A 22,258-nucleotide genomic window follows, 5' to 3' on the forward strand; every position below is an offset into this window, starting at 1 on the left:
TCCATCTAATAGCCTCCGGCCCGAAACCCGCCAACCCCAGTGTCACCTGGGAACTCCCAGCAAAAGCAAAGCCTCGCTGCCGAGTGGACGACTGCTTTGTTTGCTAAGCAGCCCTCTATCCTGGTCTAGTGCCTTGGCGGCTGCGAGACACCTGTCAACCAGCCTCAGCAATGGGTTCTTAGGGGCGACAAGAGCAGCAACCAATCATGGAACAGCACGTTCGGCTTGGGGGCCAACGGGGAGCAGAAGGATGATTTGTGTCGGCTGGCTGCGAGGGGATCGTCTGTGAAGCGGGGCATGCTGGAACTTGTAGTTTTTATGGGCCCCTAGAACACTTGGCCACTGGTCACCTCTGTGGGGTAATCTTTCCCAGTCAGAGGAGGAAGGTGTTCTAAATTGAAGGTGGAGGCCTGAATTCCAACTTCTGCGCCGTCTAGATCTCAGGCGGGGCTTTTTCGTCTGTGGCTCCAAGCCTTTGGAAACAGAATTCTGTTATTTGGTGGCGTCCACTATTTCCAGCTCTTCAGGGCCAGTTGGATTTCAGCAGAAGGAGGCGGCCCGAATCCCCGTCCCTGTGATGGCTGGGGCCCATTCATATCCAAATGATTGTGGCGGGTCCCCTCCGTGAAAGGTCCAAGGAAGCCGACTGGATCAAATGTGGGAAACAGGTGGCCCACAGCTAAACAGAGCTCTTACTGATGCTATTTCAATAAATGGCTTAACTATAGCTCAGTCGATAAAGAATCTGCCTGCAATACAGGAGACCCGGGTTCAATCCCTGGGTTGGGAAGATGCCCTGGAGAAGGAAATGGCAACCCACTTCAGTATCCTTGCCTGGAAAATCTCATGGACAGAGGAGCCTGGTGGGCTGCAGTCCATGGGGTCACAAAGAGTCGGGCACAACTGAGCGACTAACACTAAACCAATATTTTAAATCATGAGACAAATGCATATTAAAAATCCAAATTTCCAGCTTCTCAGGAAAAATCAGAAGACCCAACCACACTTGGGTCATGGGACTGCCCTGCTAAAAATGCCTTATTTTTCAAAGCTCATGTCCACTCTGGCCACTAGTTTACAGCACCTGCCTGGCCCCCTTGACACTTGAATTAATAACCCTGTTATAGATCACAAGATGGAATAGTTGGTTTCTTGCTCCTTTAAGAAGTTGGCTCCGCTCTCTTTCAAATTGTTGTTCTTTGCTTCAACAACACATCTTCAAACAACAACAACAACAAAAACTGTTTGCTTGCTCCAGGTCTTAGTTGCAGCACACAGGATCTTCGATCTTTAGTGGTAGCATGTGGGAATTTTTTTTAGTTGCAGCATGTGGCATCCGGTCCCATCACTTCATGGCAAATAGATGGGGAAACAGTAGCTGACTTTATTTTTCTGGGCTCCAAAATCACTGCAGGTGGTGATTGCAGCCATGAAATTAAAAGATGCTTACTCCTTGGAAGGAAAGTTATGACCAACCTAGACAGCATATTGAAAAGCAGAGACTTTACTTTGTCAACAAAGGTCCGTCTAGTCAAGGCTATGGTTTTTCCAGTGGTCATGTATGGATGTGAGAGTTGGACTACAAGAAAAGCTGAGCTCCAAAGAATTGATGCTTTTGAACTGTGGTGTTGGAGAAGACTCTTGAGAGTCCCTTGGACTGCAAGGAGATCCAACCAGTCCATCCAAATGAAAATCAGTCCTGAATATTCATTGGAAGGACTGATGCTGAAGCTGAAGCTCCAATACTTTGGCCACCTGATGTGAAGAGCTGACTCATTTGAAAAGACCCTGATGCTGGGAAAGATTGAGGGGAGGAGAACAAGGGGACAACAGAGGATGAGATGGTTGGATGGCATCACTGACTCAATGGATATGGGTTTGGGTGGACTCTGGGAGCTGGTGATGGACAGGGAGGCCTGGTGTGCTGGGGTTCATGGGGTCGCAAAGAGTCAGACACGACTGAGTGACTGAACTAAACTGTGAACTCTTAGTTGGCGGGACCTAGTTCCCTGACCAGGGATGGAACCCTGGCCCCCTACATTAGGAGGACAGAGTCTTAGCCATTGGACCAATGTAGGAGATAGATGGGCTCCAGGTTAGACATTTACAACTGATTTCCTGTTTGCATTTCATAGGGCATGAAGAAGTGGGCTTCAGGCTGGATACTAACAATTGTTAGCACTTCTTGAGACCAGAGATAGGTAGACTCAAGTTAAGGCATTTACAACCAGCCTCCTGTTTGCCCTCCAACGTGGAAGTAACAGCAGAAACAGGGTAAATGACCAGTGTTTTCCTCTTGTAAACACCTAAGGTAACAGTCATGGCAAGGACAAAGAGGAACAAAACCCTGTTTGAGTAAAGGATTAAGGGATCTCCATTCCCCCATCTTTTGGGATAAGGGAGATGTTACACCTGTGCAGAAAGGCTCCTTGTGGGTCAAAAATCAGGGGATAATGCCAGGCCATAGTGAGTCTTGCTCCTCTCAGAAGTCTTCACTTAGAGATCCATCTTGGCTGAAGGGTGCAAGTGCACCCAGGGGAGTATCCCAGGGTAGGCCAGGTGTGAAAAAAGAAACCAGATAATTGGCCTGAAGGAAGACAAAGACCTGGAAGAACTGCCCTATATAAATGACTTATCCACCTGTTTGTTGTGTTCCTCTTCACTAATGGGGACGCCCACACCCTTTCTCTCCAGTGTGTATCTCTGCCTTGCTCCTATCTTAACAAAGCATTTCCCTGTTTGCTCTCGCACTTGTTGTTGTGCTATGTCTCCAGTAATAAACTCTGTACCTGCATTTATAGTTTCTGCCTCTGTGCTAAGTCCGTTTTTCACTGAGGGCAAAGATCCAGGGAAAAACAGCTTCTAGCCTCTAGCCCTTGCTGGTCTGGCAGTTAAGATTTCTGGTTCTCATCCAGGCTACCCAGGTTCAATTACTGGGTAGGGAATTTAGATCTCACTTCATGCCACCACTCACTGCTGCCTCACTGAGATCAGGACCACCAGGGAAGTCCCAAAAAGTTGCCTTTCTGAATGAATGAACTTCTTCAGGATTCAGTAGTAAGACATCTTTTTAAAGTTATATGGGGCTTCTCTGGTGGCTCAGTGGTAAAGAATCCGCCTGCCAATGCAGGAGAGGCAGGTTCAATCCCTAGGTCAGAAAGATCCCTTGGAGAAGGAAATGCCAGCCAACTCCAGTATTCTCGACTGGGAAATCCCATGGACAGAGGAGCCTGGTGGGCAACAGTCCATGTGGTGGCACAAAAGTCAGACACGACTTAGCGACTAAACAACAACGACATCAGACGTATATACAAACAACAAAAGTCCTCTTCCAAGAGGTATATGCTCCCAAAGAAATATCCGTATCTATTTAAACAGTCAGACATGACTGAGCGACTAAGCACAGCACACACATGCAAACAAGGACACATGCACACTCTTAGACTTCCGTGAGGGTTGGGGTTTCCATCAGCTGTTGTCACTACTGAATCCCCAGCACCTAGAAATGTGTTTGGCACACAGAAAGTGATTAATAAGTAATTGGTAAAAGAATGGATATTTGGTCTAGAATCTGGAAAGAGACCCTGACGAATGAGTCAGAGTTTACCAGAAAGGCATCTTTAGCAAAGAGAACAGGAAATGCAAAGACCAGGAAAGATCCCTCAAAGCAAAAGGGATTACAAACAGTTTGGAGTGGCTGAGGAGTGGTAGGGGAAGAGTATGGCTGAGGCCAGAACTCAAAGAGCCTTTAATTCCAGCTATGGAGTAGAAGGCAATGGGATGGTTTTAAGCATGGGGGTGACCAATCATGGCATTTCCTTGGCTGCAGTGAGAGAGACTGGAGGGAGGTTACAGGTGAGGTAAGGTGTTATGACCAGATAAGAGAGGGGGAGCCTGAGCCAGCGAGGTTTCCACAGGGAAAGGGGAGCAGAAGTCTGCAGGGAAATTAGATATCAGTAACAAATACCCTGTGGGAAGACAGGGAAAGAAAAGTTGAGAACTGTGTTTTGTGATGTCGAAGTATCACCACAATTATGGAGGGGAGAAAACTAAACAAGTGCTGAGAGATGGGAAGTCCCAGGGTTGGCTGGAGGTCCCTGGGGCGAAATTGGCATCCATTGTGGAGTGGTAGGAAGACACATCTCTGCAGCAGCAAGGCGGGGTGTGCTTGCGGGGAGGTGGGGGTTCCAGGCAGAACCTGGGTGCTTACGTCTGTGGGGAAGAAGATGAGCTGTTGGAATCTAGACCAGTGGAGGCCCAGGGCCAGCTCCTAGTGCCTCAAGCACACATATCCACAGCTCAGCAGAGCTCTAACTTGATGTGTAACCTTGCTTCATGCGGGCTTTCTCTAGTTGTGTTGAGCAGGGGCTACTCTTTGTTGCAAACCATTGGCTTCTCATTTCAGTGGCTTCCCTTGTTACTCAGGCTCTAGGGCACTTGGGCTTCAGCAGTTGCTGTATGTGGGCTCAGTAATTGTGATGCATGGGCTTAGTTGCTTAGCATGTGGGATCTTCCTGGACCAGGGATCAAACCCACACCCCCTGCATTGGCAGGTGGATTCTTAATCACTAGACCACCAGGGAAGCCCAGCAACTCACTTCTGAATCTCAGTTTCCTGACTACAAAATTATTCAATGAGCATCATTCACAGGCAGGTTGTGAGGATTGAAGGAGGTCATGTTGGGGGAAGACTTTGTAAATTTTAAAGCCTTATGAAGCTAGGCCCAGATCCATGGCACAGCGGACAGGCAGGTGGCCGCCACTCACATCACACACCCTACCACACCCTGTCACAGATATATTGACACTGTCACAGACCTTAAGACCACCACTGACAATGCTCCAAATGCAACTTCCAATACACACACCAAGTATGACTTACTAAAGGCAGAGAGGGGGCAACAGAAGATGAGATGGTTGGGTAGCATCATCGACTCAATAGACATGAGATTGAGCATTGAACAAACTCCAGGAGTTAGTGAAGGACAGGGACGCCTGGCACGCTGCAGTCCAATGGGGCTGCAAAGGGTTGGACACAACTTAGTGCCTGAGCCACAACAACCTGGTGGCCTTTCTAGAGCAAGCTGTCTAGAAAGAAGTGAGTTAGAACTGGGCAAAGAGGTGTATTCACTAGGATAATGCTAGCTACTATAGCAAATACACCTCATGTGTATAACAGCTCAAGGAAGTTGGTCTCTCTCTCTCTCTCTCTGAACCGTCCAAAGCTGGTGTTCCTGGTTGACTGGTGGCTTGCTTTCTTGCATCAATGTGGAGACCTAGGTCCCTTCCTTCTTGTGGTTCCACAAGCCCCTAGGGCCTCATCGTCTTCTGTATACAGTCAGTTAAAGAGAAAGGAAAGAATGTGGAAGACACCTAGGACTTAAAAGCCTTGTCACACTTCACTCCACTCACATTCAGTTGATGGGAACTAGTGAGCACATGGCCACACCTGCCTGTGAGGGAGCCTGGGAAACTGAAGTACAGCTGTGTGCCAAAGAAGAGAACATACATTTGTCGTGAAGAGTCATGGCCCTAGCAGGGGGCAATGGAGCAGAGGGTATAATATGAAAGATGGGGTGTCACCTTATCGCTGTAGAAAGAGGGGCCCAAACTGGAGTGGCAAGTGACTTGAGAGCTCTAAATAAGCTCATGTGTGTGTACATGCTCAGCTGCTTCAGTCGTGTCAGACTCTGCAACCCCACGGTCTGCAGCCCGCCAGGCTCCTCTGTCAATGGGATTCTCCAGGCAAAACTACTGGAGTGAGTTGCCATGCCCTCCTCCAGGGGATCTTCCCAAGCCGAGGATAGAACCCGCATCTCCTGCATTGCAGGCAGATTCTTTCCCGATGAGCCACCATGGAAGCCCCAAGTAAACCCATGATGGTGGCTTTGTCACTAAGTTGTGTCCAACTCTTGCAACCCCATGGACTGCGACCTGCCAGACTCCTGTGTCCATGGGATTTCCTAGGCTAGCAAACTGGAGTGGGTTGCCATTTCCTTCCCCAGGGGAGCTTTCTGACCCCGGGATTAAAACCATCTCCTGTGTTGCAGGCGGTCTCCTGCATTGCAGGCAGATTCTTTGCTGATGAGCCACCAGGAAAGTCCCAAGTAAGCCCACACTGAGGTAAAATACAAGTCCCATTCTGGATACATGCACATATGAAAAAGAGGCCAACTAAAGACTCTGAAGGGCCTGAGTTCATCTGGGACTGGGCCAGGCCATGGAGGCAGGGTGCCCTTTTCAGTCGACGATACTACATGAAGGTGGGACTCTCATGTGACTTGAATGCACAGGTGTCTTTAGGGACCTGACCTGTTCCCTGCCCAGGTGGGTGAGTGTGTGCATACCTGGTTGTATGTGTCTGTCACTGGGGTGCCTGAATTCACAGGTGCCTGTGCACATGGGTGACTGTCACACACACACGTCCAAGGGACTGTGCATTCACATGACTGAACGCCCAGATATTCCAGGTGAGTCTCTGCCCCACACACCTGAGGGTCTGTGTGTGCATGACTATGCCTGTGATGCAGCTGTTTCTCTGCACACACAGGAACAGACCCAGGAAGGACAGCCTGGAGATGTCTCAGGACAGAGGTGGTAACTGCGTATACAGCTGCAGGGGGAAAGGCGCTGCGTGTGCACACGTCCGGCACACAGAGGTGGGATAGGTGTGTGCCAAGTGAAGACGCACATGGACACTCAGATCACAGTACATATGTCCTGGTGTACACGGGAGCCCCTGCAGCTTGTATGAAGGTGCCCAGGTGTGTGAACATGTACTTCTGCATGCCCAGACGTGCCCTTGGAACTCCGCAGATGGGCCAGACTGGGCTGAGCTCCTCTCTGGGCACACAGAGGCCTCTGCTGTGTGTTGGTGCCTGCGTGGGGCACTGCCAAGGGTGCGTTGGCGGCATGTGTGTGTGCGCGTGAATGTGTGCGCGCGCCTGCGTGTGTGTGTGTGTGTGTGTGTGTGTGTGTGTGTAGGAAGAAACATTCGCTCTCTTAGACCTTGCTTCTTTCTGTGGTTCGGTTTCTATAGAGACACTTCCTGTGGCAGAGAAAAGAGGTAGTGAGCTGGTGTTTCAGGATGTGAGGGCCCGCAGGAGCAGACCTGGGTTCTCTCTGTCATCTGCCCGTCATCGTGCAAGCTCTGACCGGAGCTGCCCGCAGTCCCCATGGTGGGTGTCCCCCGCGGCGGGGACCCGTGAAGAGCAGCGGCATGCCAGGGAAGCCCAAGCACCTGGGTGTCCCCAACGGACGCATGGTGAGTGTGGGCTCCGGGGCAGGCCCACAGGGAGGGGGTAGGCACACCCAGGGTGGAGCCCAGCAGGCACACCCGGCAGGACTGGGCTAGAGAAGTTGTGGACAGACAGCAGCAGGTGGTGGAACCTAGTGCCCTCCTCCTAGGACCTTCCAGATGGCTCTGATGGGGACCTGGGGCCACCTTGGGGATGAGACCACAGGAGAGTAGCCAGAGGCTTCTGGCCCAGGCCCCACTGCTCTCTCACCTGCTACTTAGGCACCATCTGGGGCTGCCGGCTTCCTAGGGGCGCAGGCAGACTTGGCATGCCCTTTGGCCCCTGTATACCCCCACGAGGTCCTGAACCCCCATACCTCACTTAGCCTCAGCCCCCTCCCTCACCTGGTATCCTGATGCCCATGATCAGATGAGGGGCAGCTCCTATGGGGTCACCACCCTCCACCGAGACCTGCTCCAGAGGCTTCCTGCCACAGCTAGCAGCCCTTCGGCAGCCTGGAGTGGGTCAGCAGGATCAGGCTAGGTCCCTGCAGCTCCTGTCTGTTCTATTCCTGGGCTGCCAGGAAGGGTGGGGGTAGCTGAGCCCTGGGATGGCCCTGGCTGTTGCTACTGCCCCACCCCTTAAATCCTCTGGTGGCTTGGCGTCCAGGTTAGAGATGCCCTTGGAGAGGTGGCTTCTTTATTCATTCAGCAGATGGGACAGGCTGTGCTGGGCTTCTCGTCTCTTCCCCTGGACACCAGCCCACTTGGCAGAGACGCAGCTCCTCCTAAAAACTCCAAAAAGTCCAGACAGTGTCCTTGTCTCTGACCCAGACCCAGCCTAGTACTGTCCACAGAGACCTGGGTTCTCATCTCATCTCAGCTCTGTTGTCCTTGACTAGGGAGTGACCCTCAGTTTCCTCCACTTGAGATGATTAAGTGGAATAATGAATCTGAGGTTCTTGACCCACTGGGGAGTCTCCATTAAATGTCAGCCCAATGCCTCCCCTCATTCTCACCTCCTCTTCAAGGATCTCCTGCCTCACCAAGAAGCTGAGCTACTCCCCACTCCTACTCCTTCTACTAATTCTCAAGACCTGTCTCCGCACCTCTTCCTCCAGCATAACTTTGTTGGGCAGGAGAGAGGCAGACCCCTCCAGGCTGGTCCAGTCCCCCGCCTCACTATCTACCATCAACCTAACTTGGAAAGTTTGAGCACACAGGGGCCTCACACTCCCTGGAGGCAAGGGGCTTGGCTCACGCCTCCCAGGGCATCCACACCAAGGAGACACATGCCCACTCCCATACCCACCCCAGAGGTAGCTGACTTGATGCGTCTGAGCAGTGCCCCGGATTGCAGGGCAGCCGAGGGGCTGAGACACCCAGCTTCTGCCCATCATATGTCAACCCATAGCTTCTTAAAGTCCATGGACACCCCAGCTCCTCTCAGAAACTTTCATATTCTGATTTATCTCTGCCCTTCCCCAACTCCATCCAGACTCTCTGTGCTACCTCTTGGCATCCCGAGGTCAGAGATCAGTGAGTGGCTACTCTCTGGCCCTCAGGCAGGCTTCTGCAGCCATGCTTAGCTGAGATGGAGAGGGATAGGCAGGCATCAGATTCAGATATCCACAGATGTAGTCCAGCTGTCAGCCTCCTTCCATGAGTTACTTCCTGAGGGAGGTTCAGAGGAGGACATGACGTGCTAAGAGCAGCTGGCAGGTAGAGGGACCTGCCTGTGAACCTGGCCTATCTGACTCGATGCCAGGACTCCTCCGCCTCCCAGAATTGCCTGGCTCGGTCCGCCCCTATCTCCCCCTGCCGCCACCCCCACCTGTCATTCCCTCCTGAGGCAGCTTCAATTGTCAGCCTCGTCTTTCTGCCACTCAGCTTGTCAGGCGGTTGCAATGCAACCTGTCACTTAGAGATGGCTCCCAGCCCCCTCCCAGAGAGGCCTTCACACAGTCCCAGCTGCTGCTTCACTTGTTCACTCACACATTCGTTCACAGCCCCTCCTTCGGGCCTGCTCAGTGTTGGCCCTGCCCCAGGCATCAGGACCCAGGCCCATTGCCCTAGCCCCTGCCTTCAAACAGCTCCTGATCTGGCAAAGTACAGAAGGCATGAGCACAAATGCTGGGGTAAAATGCAGGCTTGGGTAAGAGCGTGGGTCAGGAAGGGAGAAAGCTTGAGGAGGACTTAGGAGGGAGAACCAACTTTTCCAGTCGTTTCATGCATCGTTGGTGTGGAATGTGTCCTGAAAGGACGTGCCAGCCAGAGCGGGGAGTAGCTTGGGGAAATGCCTAGACTCGGGGAAACAGGGATAAGGCCTGAGGGCTGGCGAGCCTAAAGCCTGGAGTTACTGAGTCTCGTCACTCTCAGGGCACCCAGTCTCCCTGGTGGGGAAGACCTGCAAGGCAGAGCCCACTGCACCTTGGAATCCAGCTCAGGGCTAGGGGTCAGCTCCACAGGGCTGACTCAGGCTGCAGAGCCGGGCAGCCGTGGGTCTTCCCAGAGAAGATCTTGGGGCCTAGTCACCCCAAGCCAGGATGAAATGAGATGACGGTATAGAGGGCCTAGTTCAGAATTTGCTCAGTAAATCAGCCTTCCTTTTGAAGTCTGACCCCCTCCATAGGGCAGAGTTCATCCAGGAGCCCCTGAGCTCTTTACCCCAATCAACTTTGCCCAACTACACCCCAGGGGCTGAGAGGCCCTGGGCCTCTCATCTCCCTGGTGTGTCTCCTGTGCACGCAGGGAGGAAACTCTGTGGAGGAGAGACCTCAGGCTCCTGAGGCAGGCACACTGGGGCTCTAATTTCAACTCGGGCGCTCCCTAGCTGTGTAGTTTCTTTGGGTTTCATCTGTAAAATGGAAGCCACAGTACCTACCACCCCGGGTGAGGATGGAGGGAGAACGTGGCTCTGTGCCATTGCTGTCGGAGAGAGCACAGGAAACATTGGGCCACTCTCACCTGGGTATTCTCAGGCACCAGCGACTCCCCCAGCACCCATTTCCAAGGAAAAACCTATGGCAAACTGAGCCCACATCATGGCTCAGGGGTGCCACTGGCCACCACACCCTTCCTCATCCCTTCTTCCCCTTTTCTCCCATTCACTCACCACTTCTCCTCAGGCAGGCCAGGGTGGGGCAAGGCCAGCCTGGCTCAGCACAACTTCCCCAGGCCCAGGAGCCTGGACAGGTCAGAGCCCTGAGGAGCAGCAGCAGCCACTCTCCTTGCTGCACCACATCCCTTCCTGGCAACCCTGGAGGATGCGAGTGCTGAGTGCCAGACTACCCAGGGGGAAACTGAGGCCCAGAGAAGGGAAATGACTTGCCCTGGAATGGTGGATCTGGAATTGGACTCCGTCCCCACTCCCTGCCACCTCCTGTCTCAGCCCCAGCTCTATGGGTTAACATCTAGTGGGGCAAGAGAGGGCCAGGAAGAACTGTAGGGCACAGAGATGGGGGGTCCAGAGCCACAGCATCCCTGATGGAGGGGTGCCAGTGCCTCCTGCAAGGGCAGAGGAGGGCTATGTGGGCCCCGATGGCTGCTCGGGAGCACTTCGGCTAGTGCTCCTTATGGGGGGAGTTCAGGCCAATTCTCTCCTGTAGTACAGGCCTGCCTTCCAGGAGCTACAGGATGGAAGGGGAGAGGTCCAGACATAAACGGGCAGCGTGCACTGGACAGGGGATCAGGGCAGCTGGTGTTTAGGGATAACCAATCTCAGCAGGCAGAGACTGCAGGCGGGAGCAGGAGCAGATACCAGGCAGAGGAAACGGCAAAGCAGGAAGCAGGAGTGTGAAGGGGTGTGGGGAAAATAAAAGTCTGAAAAAGCAGAGGGTGGAGGTGAGGGGGAGGCCATGGGGGAGGCTGAAGAGGGTCATTAGTCAGGCCCCGGCAGAGCTTCCGCTGTAACCCAGCAACTGCTCTGCCTCCCAGATGGAGTGGGACCAGAAGAGGACCTGGGAGCCAGCCCCACCTAAAGACACAATCCATCCAACAAGATGTAAAGAACAAAACAAACACAAGTGTAAGCCAGCCCAGGTCCCTCTGCCTTCTCTGGGGTCCTGGCTCGCCCATGAGCATCCTGCTACTCTGCCACCCCACCCCTCCAACCAGGGGAGAGTGCAGTGGAGAGCACTGAGCAAGGGAGAGGCTGAGTCCAGGTTGAAGGGTGGGCCAGAGAGAGGCCGGTGGGTGTTTGGTGTGGGAGGAGGGAGGGCCAGATGGCCACTGTGGATGAGGAGGGGAAAGTCAGGCTGGTTCCTGGAGACCTGACCTGGTGACCAAGGCTGGAAACAGCCACAGAGCAGCCTGGGGAAGAAGAACTCGGGGCAGGCAGGTGTCCATGAGGGCGCGAGTCTGTGCTCGTTTCAGTTGGGTCTGACTCTTTGCTATCCTATGGATTGTAGCCTGCCAGGCTCCTCTGTCTATGGGATTCTCCAGGCAAGAATACTGGAGTGGGTTGCCATGCCCTCCTCCAGAGGATCTTCCCCACCCAGGGATCGAACTCGTGCCTCTTAGGTCTCCTGCACTGGTAGGCGATTTCTTTACCACTAGTGCCTAGAAAGGCTGGCTGGCAGAGTCGTCCGAGGTGCAGACCCTGAAGGAGCAGGACTGGGAGCGCGCGCAGCAAGCCAGCCTGCTGGCCGACACGTGGCCCAGGCGTTCGAGAGTGACGAGGGCGTGTCTGACAGCGAGGGCGACAGGGTCACCCTCTTCAGCTCAGCCACTCAGCTGTCGCCCAGCGGGCAGGCTGATGCCGAGAGTCTGACTGTGATGCTGCAGGAGCAGCTGGACACCATCAACGAAGAGATCCGGTTGATCGAAAAAGAGAAGGAAAACACGGAGCAGCCAGCTGAGGAGACTGAGAGCAGGGAGGGCAGGGGGAGCTTAGGCAGCCTCCATTGTTTTAAATTAGTGAGCTCCCTCAACCTGCATCCTGCCTCCTCACGTGCTGGCTCCTGCCCACCCCGCAGTGGGCACTCCAAGCCCCGAAGGAGGCAGCACAGCCCAGCCCAGGAGGGAGACCGGCTGGACATCATGACTCTGTTATAGGAGAAGGCAATGGCAACCCACTCCAGTACTCTTGCCTGGAAAATCCCATGGACGGAGGAGCGAGGACTGAAGCAACTTAGCAGCAGTGCCACCTGGGAAGCCCCGCCCATGAGGGCAGCTGCCAGGAAAGGGAAAGAACAGCTGGAAGGAATCTTGAGCTTCAGCTTGTCCCCTTCACACCCCCCAGGAGTTTGTCCTGCAGCCCCAGGGGAGAATTCTGATGAAGCTGTCAGATGGGAGAGCGCAGAGGCAGCTGGGCGAGGGCTGGGGTGGCCAGGTGAGGGCGCACGGCTTGGTTCCACGCCCCCTTCCCTCTGCACAAGCTTTCCTTCCTCCTCATCAACGTCTTATCCCCGCACTCCAGCTTGGAGACAGGCTCAGGGAGGGACCAAGGTGGTAAAACTAGAAGACAGGGCTAGGATTTGAATCTGGGTCCAACAGACCCAGCACCTGTGCTTTTCCCTCTCCAGCAGGGCTTGGCAAAGCCGAAAGCTGAAGCAGAGTCAGATACCAATATAGTGCAACAACAATAATAGTTTTGCTCCTTGAATATTTACCACATGCCAGGTGGTGCTCTGAGTTCTCTCTATGTATATTTAATTTCTTTAATTACAGCAAGCCTTTGAAGTCAGCATCATTATTTGACCCGTCTGGTGGCACTAGTGGTAAAGAACCTACCTTCCCCACAGGAGATTTAAGACACAAGGGTTCAATCCCTGGGTCTGGAAGATACCCTAGAGGAGGGCATGACAACCCACTCCAGCATTCTTGCCTGAAGAGTCCCATGGACAGAGGAGCCTGGCGGGCTACAGTCCATGGGGTCGCACAGAGTTGGACATGACTGAGCGACTTAGCACGTACAGAGAATACAAGGGACAGAGGGGTGAAGTATCTGCCCAAGGTCACAAAGCACAAATTGGAACTCAGGTTGTCTGGGACCTGCTTCCGTAAATAACAGAAATGCATCAAACTGGCCCCAGAGTCCTCTGAGGAGAGTGTGAACTCCTTCTAGAGGAACCAGTTGTTGCTCAGGAATAGCCAGGGTTGCCATGCTGGGAAGAAGCTCAGGGTAGCCGGGGCAGAAACCAGGTGTCATGTAAAATGCCTAACTCTTCAATGTGGGAAACCCCTTTTAAGTAAAAAAAAAAAGCCATTCTGATATTAATAACATCCTACCTGTTTGCAGGCCAGCTCTGGCCCACAGATGTGTGACCCGGGTGCTCCCAGGTAGAAGTGGGAGACAGAGAGGGGTTTTCCAGCCAGGAGGGCAGGGGGAGGCTTCCTGGGAAGAAGACATCTGCAGACTTGTTTCCAGTAGGGATAGAGTGAAGGGACGGGTGAAAGCTCCTGTAACAGGACCTGGTGAAAATGCTGCAGGGCCGAGGCAGGAAGGAACTGGGGATCAGTCAAACCCCAGTGATGGGAGGAAAACCAGACACAGAGAAGCTGGCTCCTGGCCCTGCGCTGGTGGCAGCAGGAAGTGGCTTCCATTTGGGACTGGCTGAGCTGGAAGGGCTTACGGGGCATTTGGGTGGAGATGTCAGCAGGAAGTTGGCTATATGTGTGTTTGAAGCTGGGGAGATGTGAGAGGGAGAAAGGGCCCAGAACAGAGTCAGAGAAGGGTAAAGGCCGCCTTACATGTATAGATAATGAGGAAGCTGGAGGAGCTGCTAGGAAGGTAGGAAGACCAAGGGAAACCACTGCAAGAGTCATTTTGAAAGGAGGGTTTTTCTGTTTCACTAATGGTTGGGATTCCCAGAGAAGTCAGAATTGTGCACCCAGGGTGGGGAGTGAGGGAGGGGACACAGAGGATGGGATTGAACTCTGTAGCTACTCCAGGTGAGGCTCATAACCATCCACACCAACACCTCCTGGGAGAACCTGAAGCTCCAGAGGTGCCCCTCCATCATTCTAATGCACACGAAAATTTGAGAACCACTGCTCTGTACTATAAAATAGAACCCCATGCCCTGTCCAAGGTAGGGTGTTTCCAAGAAGAAACAGTTAACAATAAGGAGATCATCAGTTACACAGGTAATCTCTCCTTTCTCAAAGAAAACAGCCAACATCGATATATCATTTGCACATGCTGGTCCCTGTTGTAGACACTGGAAATATATTAAGCTGATTTGACCCCCACGGCAGGCACAGGAAGTAAGTCACTATTATTATCATTCCCCCCTCACTTACAGATGGAGACAAACAAGTAACTTGCCCAAAGTCACACAGCTAGTAAGTAACAGAAACAAGATTCAAACTTTATGCTCCTACCCACCATGCTCAACATCCAGGCTCACCCAGTGGGAGCTAGAGGTCTACTGGGAGTGACTGGAGGGTATCTGGCATAAGTCCTAGCACACAAGGTGGTTGGCACATGGTGGAAGAGGAGCCCAGGGCAGCCTGAGCAAAACCATGAGCAGGCAGTGACCCGGCTGAGGATGCACAGCGTGGCCCTCCAGGCAGATGAGAACACAGCTCTAGTCCCAGGGGCTGGGCCTCAAACTGTCCCTTGAGAATCCCCCCAGGGCTCTACTCTGACTTTCTGCCTTGGGTTTCTTGTAGGTTCTGGCTGTCTCCGATGGAGGTAAGTGTCAAGTATAGAGAGAAAGCCTGGCTGGATTTGGGGATGGGGGTTGAGGGGGGGTATATGTGGAGAAAAGGTGGGGATACCCCTGCCATTTGCTGTCTTTCCAGGGAAAGTACCTGAGATGGGATTGGGCCAGCGGCTGGGGAAGGCCGCAAGGCTCACCTGTACCTGTCCATCCCCCTGCAGAGCTGAGCAGCACGACTGGGCCCCAGGGCCAGGGCGAGGGCCGAGGCAGCTCCCTCAGCATCCACAGCCTCCCCAGTGGCCCCAGCAGCCCCTTCCCCACCGAGGAGCAGCCTGTGGCCAGCTGGGGCCTGTCCTTCGAGCGGCTGCTACAGGACCCACTGGGCCTGGCTTACTTCACTGTAAGCCCTGGGGTGGGATAGGGAGGGTGGATGGCAGCGGCCACCATGGGGGGAAGGGCGGGGGGACATGGGAGAGGGCATGGCTGGAGTTCCAGGCTGGCCAGACTTGGACTTCTCTGTCGGCTTCCTCATCCAGCCTTTCTTTGGCACTCATTGCTCTTCTCCCAACTGGGAAGTTTCCTTCTCTCTGCCTCTTTTTTTCCTCTATATGCCTCTGGATCTGATCCCATCTGTCTGTTTGGCTTAGCCTCTGGGCCCTCTTTCTATCCCAATCTCTTTGACCACACCCCCTGACTAGGTCTCTGGGTCTCCACCTGCCTCCTCCTTCTCCCCATCCCCAGGAGTTCCTGAAGAAGGAGTTCAGTGCTGAGAATGTGACTTTCTGGAAGGCCTGCGAGCGCTTCCAGAAAATCCCGGCCAGCGACACCCAGCAGGTGGGGTGAAGGGGGAGCTGAGGCTGCGAGAGATGGGACCAAGCCCTGAGCTATGCCCCTGACCTTCTCCTGTCCGTCCCTGCCCCAGTTAGCTCAGGAGGCCCGTAACATCTACCAAGAGTTCCTGTCCAGCCAGGCGCTCAGCCCCGTGAACATCGACCGGCAGGCCTGGCTCGGCGAGGAAGTGCTGGCAGAGCCGCGACCGGACATGTTCCGGGCCCAGCAGCTTCAGGTACACTATTCCAGGGGGCGGGGCCTGGGGTAAAGGGCGTCGCCTCTGAAGGGAGCTGGGCGGAGCGGAGGCGGGGCCAGATCCAGGGGCGGAGCCTGAGCGGCAGAGATGGTGGGGGTGGGGTGGGAAAGAGAGCAAATCTGGACGCTGGGACTCCGCTAAAGGTAGCGGCAGGGCGCGGGTCAGAGGGAAGACGAGAGTCTACTGTGAAGAAGGGGCTGGGAGGCGGCGCCTGGGGCAAGGAGGAGCTCGGGGCTCGCCCCCAAAGTTGGGGATGCACCCAAGCCCCAGGGCCGGGTCTGGAACCTTGGCAGCTCGCTGAGCGCTCTCGGCGGCTAGCCGAGCGCTCTCCGCAGCTCACCGCCCGGCGCCGCCTCCGCAGATCTTCAACTTGATGAAATTCGACAGCTATGCGCGCTTCGTCAAATCCCCTCTGTACCGCGAGTGCCTCCTGGCGGAGGCCGAGGGTCGCCCCCTGCGGGAACCTGGCTCCTGGAGCCCCGGCAGCCCCGACACCACGAGAAAGGTGCTCACGCGGGGTTGTGGGGGGCGGTGTCCCGGTACATATCTGCGGGGGTCGCCCAAGGTCGGCCTGCGGGCTGGCGCCCCGCCCAGTGCCATTGCCTTCCGTGTGTCTTGCAGAAGCCGAAGCTGAAGCCCGGGAAGTCGCTGCCGCTGGGCGTGGAGGAGCTGGGGCAGCTGCCACCTGCTGAGGGCCGCCCGCTCCGCAAGTCCTTCCGCAGGGGTGAGGGCAGAAGCGGGCCGCAGAGATAGCGAGGGCAGGAATCTGGGCAATTCTGGAGAACACCCCCTTCCTCCTACTGGTCTTGCAGTCTAAGTCAGTGAAAATCGAAATGCAGGGCCCTGTGGACCCCCCCAACCTCCACCCCGCCACGTTCCCCTGGTGGTTCCTAGAGCCCAGAAGTTTGCGAAGCCCCCGTCAGTAGCGAAGCCTCCGGGAACCCAAACACCATTAGACCCCTGAAAAAGGGCTCCAGCAGAGTCCACATGAGTGCGGAAAGGCCTCAGCAGAGGGGCGAGGAGAGGGGCCCTGTCCTGCTCAGTCTTCCTCTCCTCTAGAACTAGCCGGCGGGGCGGCCAACTCAACCTTGCGCCGTGAGTCCCAGGGATCGCTCAACTCCTCCGCCAGTCTGGACCTGGGCTACCTTGCCTTTGCCAGCAGCAAATCTGAGGTAAGCCAACTTTTAGGGGAGACGAGGTGTGGGCCCAGGTCACTGACTCCTACCCCTTTGAGTGGCCATCATCATTCATTGAAGTGGGGCCACCAGCCCCACTTCATCCCCTACTTGATCCATATGGCCAATAACTCAGCCTCCTTACTTTCTTCTTGTCCTCACTGCTTTGGGCCCCATGCATATTATGGGTGAACTCTTCAGCCTGTGTGTGCATGTTTGGGTGACCAGGTGTATAGAGCGTGTGTGTAGCAGTCAGTGGGTAGACCGGTCCCTGGGGTGCCCATAGGCTTGGGTGAGTATACGTGTATTCCCATGGGAGGATGTATCCTGCCTGCCTGCAAGTGTGCCCTTGGGCACGTGTGTGCCTGTTTGTGCCCCAGTGAGCTTACCGTGTACCTGTCTTTGTGTCCTTGCATGTGTACACTTCCCTTGACATCTGCTCTGGATCAGAGCCACCGGAAGAGCCTTGGGAGCTCAGAAGGTGAGAATGAAAGCCGACCAGGGAAGTACTGCTGCGTATACTTGCCTGATGGCACAGCCTCCTTGGCCCTGGCCCGACCCGGCCTCACCATCCGTGACATGCTGGCAGGCATCTGTGAAAAACGAGGCCTCTCTCTACCTGACATCAAGGTCTACCTGGTGGGCAATGAGCAGGTGTGAACCTGGCCTGGTCTCCAACTCTAAATCCCTTCCTGATCCTGAACCGCGCCCGCCCCCCCACCTCCATTCCTGTCTCTGCTCAGCCATGACCCCAACACCAATTCCATCTCTAACTTTAACCCATCCCCCATTTCTACCCCCTTCCTGACTCCAGCCCTCACTACAACCTTCAGCCCCATGCCCAACTTCAAATCAATCCAGCACCAATTCCTCACTCAAATTCAGATATCTACTCTTATCCCACAAAAATCCTGTCCTCATCCCATTCCCATCCTGGTTTCCAGCTTCATTCATATCCAGAGACTGTGATATGAATGTGATATGAAGAGACTCCACTGCTGGAGCTGGGTTTTTCCCTGTCACCCCCAGACTTCAGACTGCCCATTCCTGAAATGGCCATTTGGAGACCCCTCACTCCCTCCAGGAAAGCCCAACTTCATCCAGCTTATGAAAAATTTTCCTTTAGGTACAAACTAGCATAGCTTTAAACATAAACTAATCCGTCCACTAAGGGGGAATCTAAAGGAAGGATGCTATATCCCAGGGAGAACTGTCAGAATATCATTCACCCAGTAGACAGTCCTAAGGCCCTGCCAGGTGTGTGAGCAGAGGGACCCAGGTTCCTCCAGGTCCAAAGATGGGAGGTGAGCCAGGCAGAATGTGATCAGGGAGGAGGAGCTGACCCTCCAGAGAGTTTCTGGGGCAAGATAGGCATTTCTAGGTGGTCCCAGGAGGCTTCAGGGAACAGGTGGTGGTTAATGAGGAAGAGTTTGCCTGACAAGAGCTGTGAGGGGAGGACATTCAGGCAGAGGGGGATCTAAGAAGTGCTGGGCACATTCAGAGGCCTGGAGCACAGGAGTGTGAGGGCCACAGTGGGAGAAACTCTGCCCATTGTCTTGGCCACCCAGGCAGCCTCCACAACCCAGATGGGTTCTCATGTCTGCTAAATATAACTTCCCCACCCACACTCCACCTGTCCCTGCAGACAACACAGGCCTATTCCCTGGGAGAGGCTGCCTCCCAGCCCTTGGCTGGTGCAGGTCGCCAGGTGGTGATCACTACCACTACTTTTATGTACCTACTGTGTGTCAGGCACTGGGTAAGATACTTCACATCCTTCTGGCTTCACAGGTGTCTTGGAGGGAAGAGCTCTTTTTTTTTTTTTGCAGTGAGGAAACAAGAAGTGTTCTTAGTAGGTGGGAATGGAGAGAAGTGGACAAGGGTAAAAAAATAAAGACAAGGCCTGGGTGGCTGACCAAAGGTGGGTAGTGAGGGAGGAAATGCGTCCAGCTGGCCCGGTTAAGTTTCACATGCCTGAGGGACAAAGGGCAGCTGTCCAGGGGGCAGATCCTCGCCTGGCTCAGGAAGAGGTAGTTTCTTCCAGCCCTTAAGCTGGCCCTTTTAACCAAGCAGCCCCATTACTATATCCTGCTTACCTCACCTGCATGTTTCCCATAACTCTGCTCCTTTTCCAAGTCTTTCCAGCATTCTTGCCACTCTTTTCCCTGGTCTGGGCCACTCTAGGCTCTGATCCAGCCTGATCTCTTACTCTGTCCGCATCTCTATGGCACACCCGACCATCAGCCCTTCCCTCTGACCCTTAGGGAGCCTCCATAGTGATCATGGAAGGACGTGAGAATGACCTGGGAGTGGGGGAGGGGGAAGGAGAAGGAATTCTGCGACTCTGCCCTTCTCCGTTTGTAGAAGGCCCTAGTCCTGGATCAGGACTGCACCGTGCTGGCAGACCAGGAAGTGCGGCTGGAGAACAGAATCACCCTCGAGTAAGTGAATCACCCTCGAGTAATCACACCTCAGCCGAGGGTCCCAGCACTCACTGGGGTCCCAGTTCGGGCTGCTGTTGTCCTGCCAAGTCCGGCCCCTGTACTAACCCCGCCTCCTAGGCTAAGGCCCCACCTCCTCCCATCGGTCCCACCGCCCCAGTGCAGGCTCCACCCCCTCTCGGCCAGTCCCTGGTGGGTTGGGGGAGAGGCGCGGCGGGCTCTCCACCCTTCCGCAGCGCTAGGGTCCCTCGCAGGCTCGAGGTGTCGGCGCTGGAGCGCCTGGTGCGGATCTCGGCCAAGCCCACCAAGCGGCTGCAGGAGGCGCTGCAGCCCATCCTCACAAAGCACGGCCTGAGCCCGCAGCAGGTGGCGTTACGCCTGGTAAGCCGCGGGGCCGAGGGACCGGGGCGCAGCGGGGAGGGCGGCCTGTCCCGCGGGCTACTGACCTGTGCCTTCAGCCAGGCGAGAAGCAGCCGCTGGATCTGGAGAAACTAGTGAGTTCGGTGGCCTCCCAGAGGTTGGTTTTGGACACTCTCCCAGGTAAGGGATGTTGGCCCCATGGCTTGGTCCTCCAGAATACCTCTGGCCCAAGAGGAAGGGGGTCCAGGCAGGAGGCAAACAGGAATTGTGGCGCTCTCTGCTGCAGGTGTGAAGATCCCTGAGGCTGGCGACATACCCCCCTGCCACAGCCAGGTGAGCCAGGGGCTGGGTGCCCTCCATAACCAGTCTCCCCTCCTGGTTATGGCTCCAACCTCACGTTCTCACAGGGTGGACCGCCTAGAATCCAGGACAAGGCCACCAACCTCCCTCCATCGTCCCTGAACTCGCTGGCCCAAGTGCCCAGTAGTATCACTGGAAAGCGGCAGACCTGTGACATTGAAGGTACGTTGGGCATGGTGGCGGCTAGGGACCAGAATGGCTGAGGACCATTGAGGGAGGGTGGCCTCAGAGAGCCTGGAGCTGAGGCAGGGGCCTGGATGTCACTGGGTTGGAACAGTGACCCCTGGGATTGAGGGACCAGAAGGGCAGGAAGGGAGCATTAGTGCTGGGTTTAGGGAGGCTGTGCCCATAGTAAGGACAGTGGGTCTGTGGTGGGCCAGCATAAGTAGGTCTGCACCCATGGGCCCCTTGACTCTGCCACCACCCCCAGGCCTGGTGGAGCTGCTGAACCGAGTGCAGAGCTGTGGAGCCCATGACCAGAGGGGCCTTCTGCGCAAAGAGGACCTAGTGCTTCCAGAATTTCTGCAGCTGCCTGCCCAAGGACCCAACTCCCAGCAGCCTCCACCACAAGTGGAATCAGCAGCCCAGCCCAAGGGGAGCGCCTCGGACTCCACTGTCCACTCTGCCCTCTGACAGCAACCCAACAGTCCAGGCTGGCTGCATGGCACCTGGCGGGCCAAGCATGCCATGGGCCCGCTCTGCATGCCCTGTCTGTGCCATGAGTGTCCCTGGCCCCTTCCCGCCACGGGCAGGCCCGCAGGAAGAGGTGGGAGGGGTAGAGCGGAGACTCAGAGGAGTGACACCCCACAGCTGCCACCACTTGGTCCCTTAAGGGGCTTGCTCATCCATCCCTCGCTGCCAGGCCATCAGGGGGAGGTGGGCCTAGCCCCCAGTGCAGATGTGCCGAGTGCAGAGGGGCGGCATTGGCAGTGCCAGCCTCCCCACCGCATTCCAAGCCTCAGCAGGGATCAGGAGGAGGGGCTGGCCCTTCTTCCAGTAGTTAGTCTGAGTAAGGCCTGAGGGTGCAGGCAGGCAGCCCCTCCCTCTACCCAGAGACTTGGACTGTGCAGTTGGCTTGGGGCAGCTGGGTTTGTCCTGGATGTATGATATTGTTATTATAATAATTATTATTATTCTGCCATGAGGTGTCTTCCTTGTGTACCAGTCTACACTGTGCGCCGCCCCCACCCCAAAATTGCATTGCCTTTGTCACTAAGGTCAGTGCCAGGAAGTTCTTGGGGGCCTCAGGATGTACCCCCTGACTTCCTGTTGTCAGAGCCTCTCTTCCTGATTGCACGGAGCTTAGGGTGTGAGTGTGAGAGGCAGAGACAGCCAGAGAGAGGGAGGGAGGGACAGAGGAAGTGGGGGAGGGAGGAAGGGGAGAGAGGGGAAAGGGGAGGGAGGGGTAGGCCCTCTGGGGAGCTGTGCCTCTGCCCGGCGCCCTTGTGCTGTTCCTAGGTCTCTGAATCTGAGTACAGTGTCTGGTCACTCAACTCCTTTCTAGTGGAGACTGAACATGTCTCTGTAGACATGGCAGTGGGCTCCTTTGGATTCCCTGAAGCTGTGGTGGCAAGGGCAGGTTCTGGCCCTACCTGCTTTGGCTCTTTGGTCTTCCCTGTCTCCAGGCAGCCGGGGAAGCCCAGAGCCCACCCAGGAGGAGAAGCAATGCTCCCTTTTAACATTCTGTGATTCTTTTGGGGAGAAACACACTCTTTTTTAATTGAAGTATGGTTGATTGATAATATTATATTAGTTTCAGGTGTACAGGAAAGTGATTCTGTTTTAAGTATAATGTATAGCAAACATACAGAAGAGAAGTCATGACTATATAACTTGAATTATCATGAAGAGAACACAAACTAAGAGTGATTCCGTCTTGTTTTGTTTCAGATTATGAGATAAATTATGAGAATGGGATTAACAGGTACAAGCTACTTAAGATAGATAAGCAACAAAGATTTACTGTATAACACAGGGAACTATATTCAAAC

The 22,258-nt window shown here is 54.8% G+C and overlaps 1 protein-coding gene across 1 annotated transcript; it reads left to right on the plus strand.

The window, feature by feature from the left end:
* The first annotated feature begins 7,146 nt into the window (after nucleotides 1-7,146).
* Nucleotides 7,147-21,329, plus strand: RGS14 (regulator of G protein signaling 14). The gene is made up of 15 exons (XM_068980197.1): nucleotides 7,147-7,264; nucleotides 14,855-14,876; nucleotides 15,066-15,244; nucleotides 15,586-15,678; nucleotides 15,767-15,910; nucleotides 16,293-16,436; nucleotides 16,553-16,655; nucleotides 16,991-17,103; nucleotides 17,557-17,760; nucleotides 19,471-19,547; nucleotides 19,802-19,928; nucleotides 20,006-20,087; nucleotides 20,194-20,240; nucleotides 20,315-20,429; nucleotides 20,698-21,329. Exons 1-15 carry the CDS (start codon nucleotides 7,220-7,222, stop codon nucleotides 20,898-20,900), a joined length of 1,698 nt encoding a protein of 565 aa, XP_068836298.1. The 5' UTR covers nucleotides 7,147-7,219; the 3' UTR covers nucleotides 20,901-21,329.
* The last annotated feature ends 929 nt before the right edge of the window (nucleotides 21,330-22,258 follow it).

Source organism: Capricornis sumatraensis, chromosome 9 (genome assembly GCF_032405125.1).
Source record: "Capricornis sumatraensis isolate serow.1 chromosome 9, serow.2, whole genome shotgun sequence".
NCBI lineage: Eukaryota > Metazoa > Chordata > Mammalia > Artiodactyla > Bovidae > Capricornis > Capricornis sumatraensis.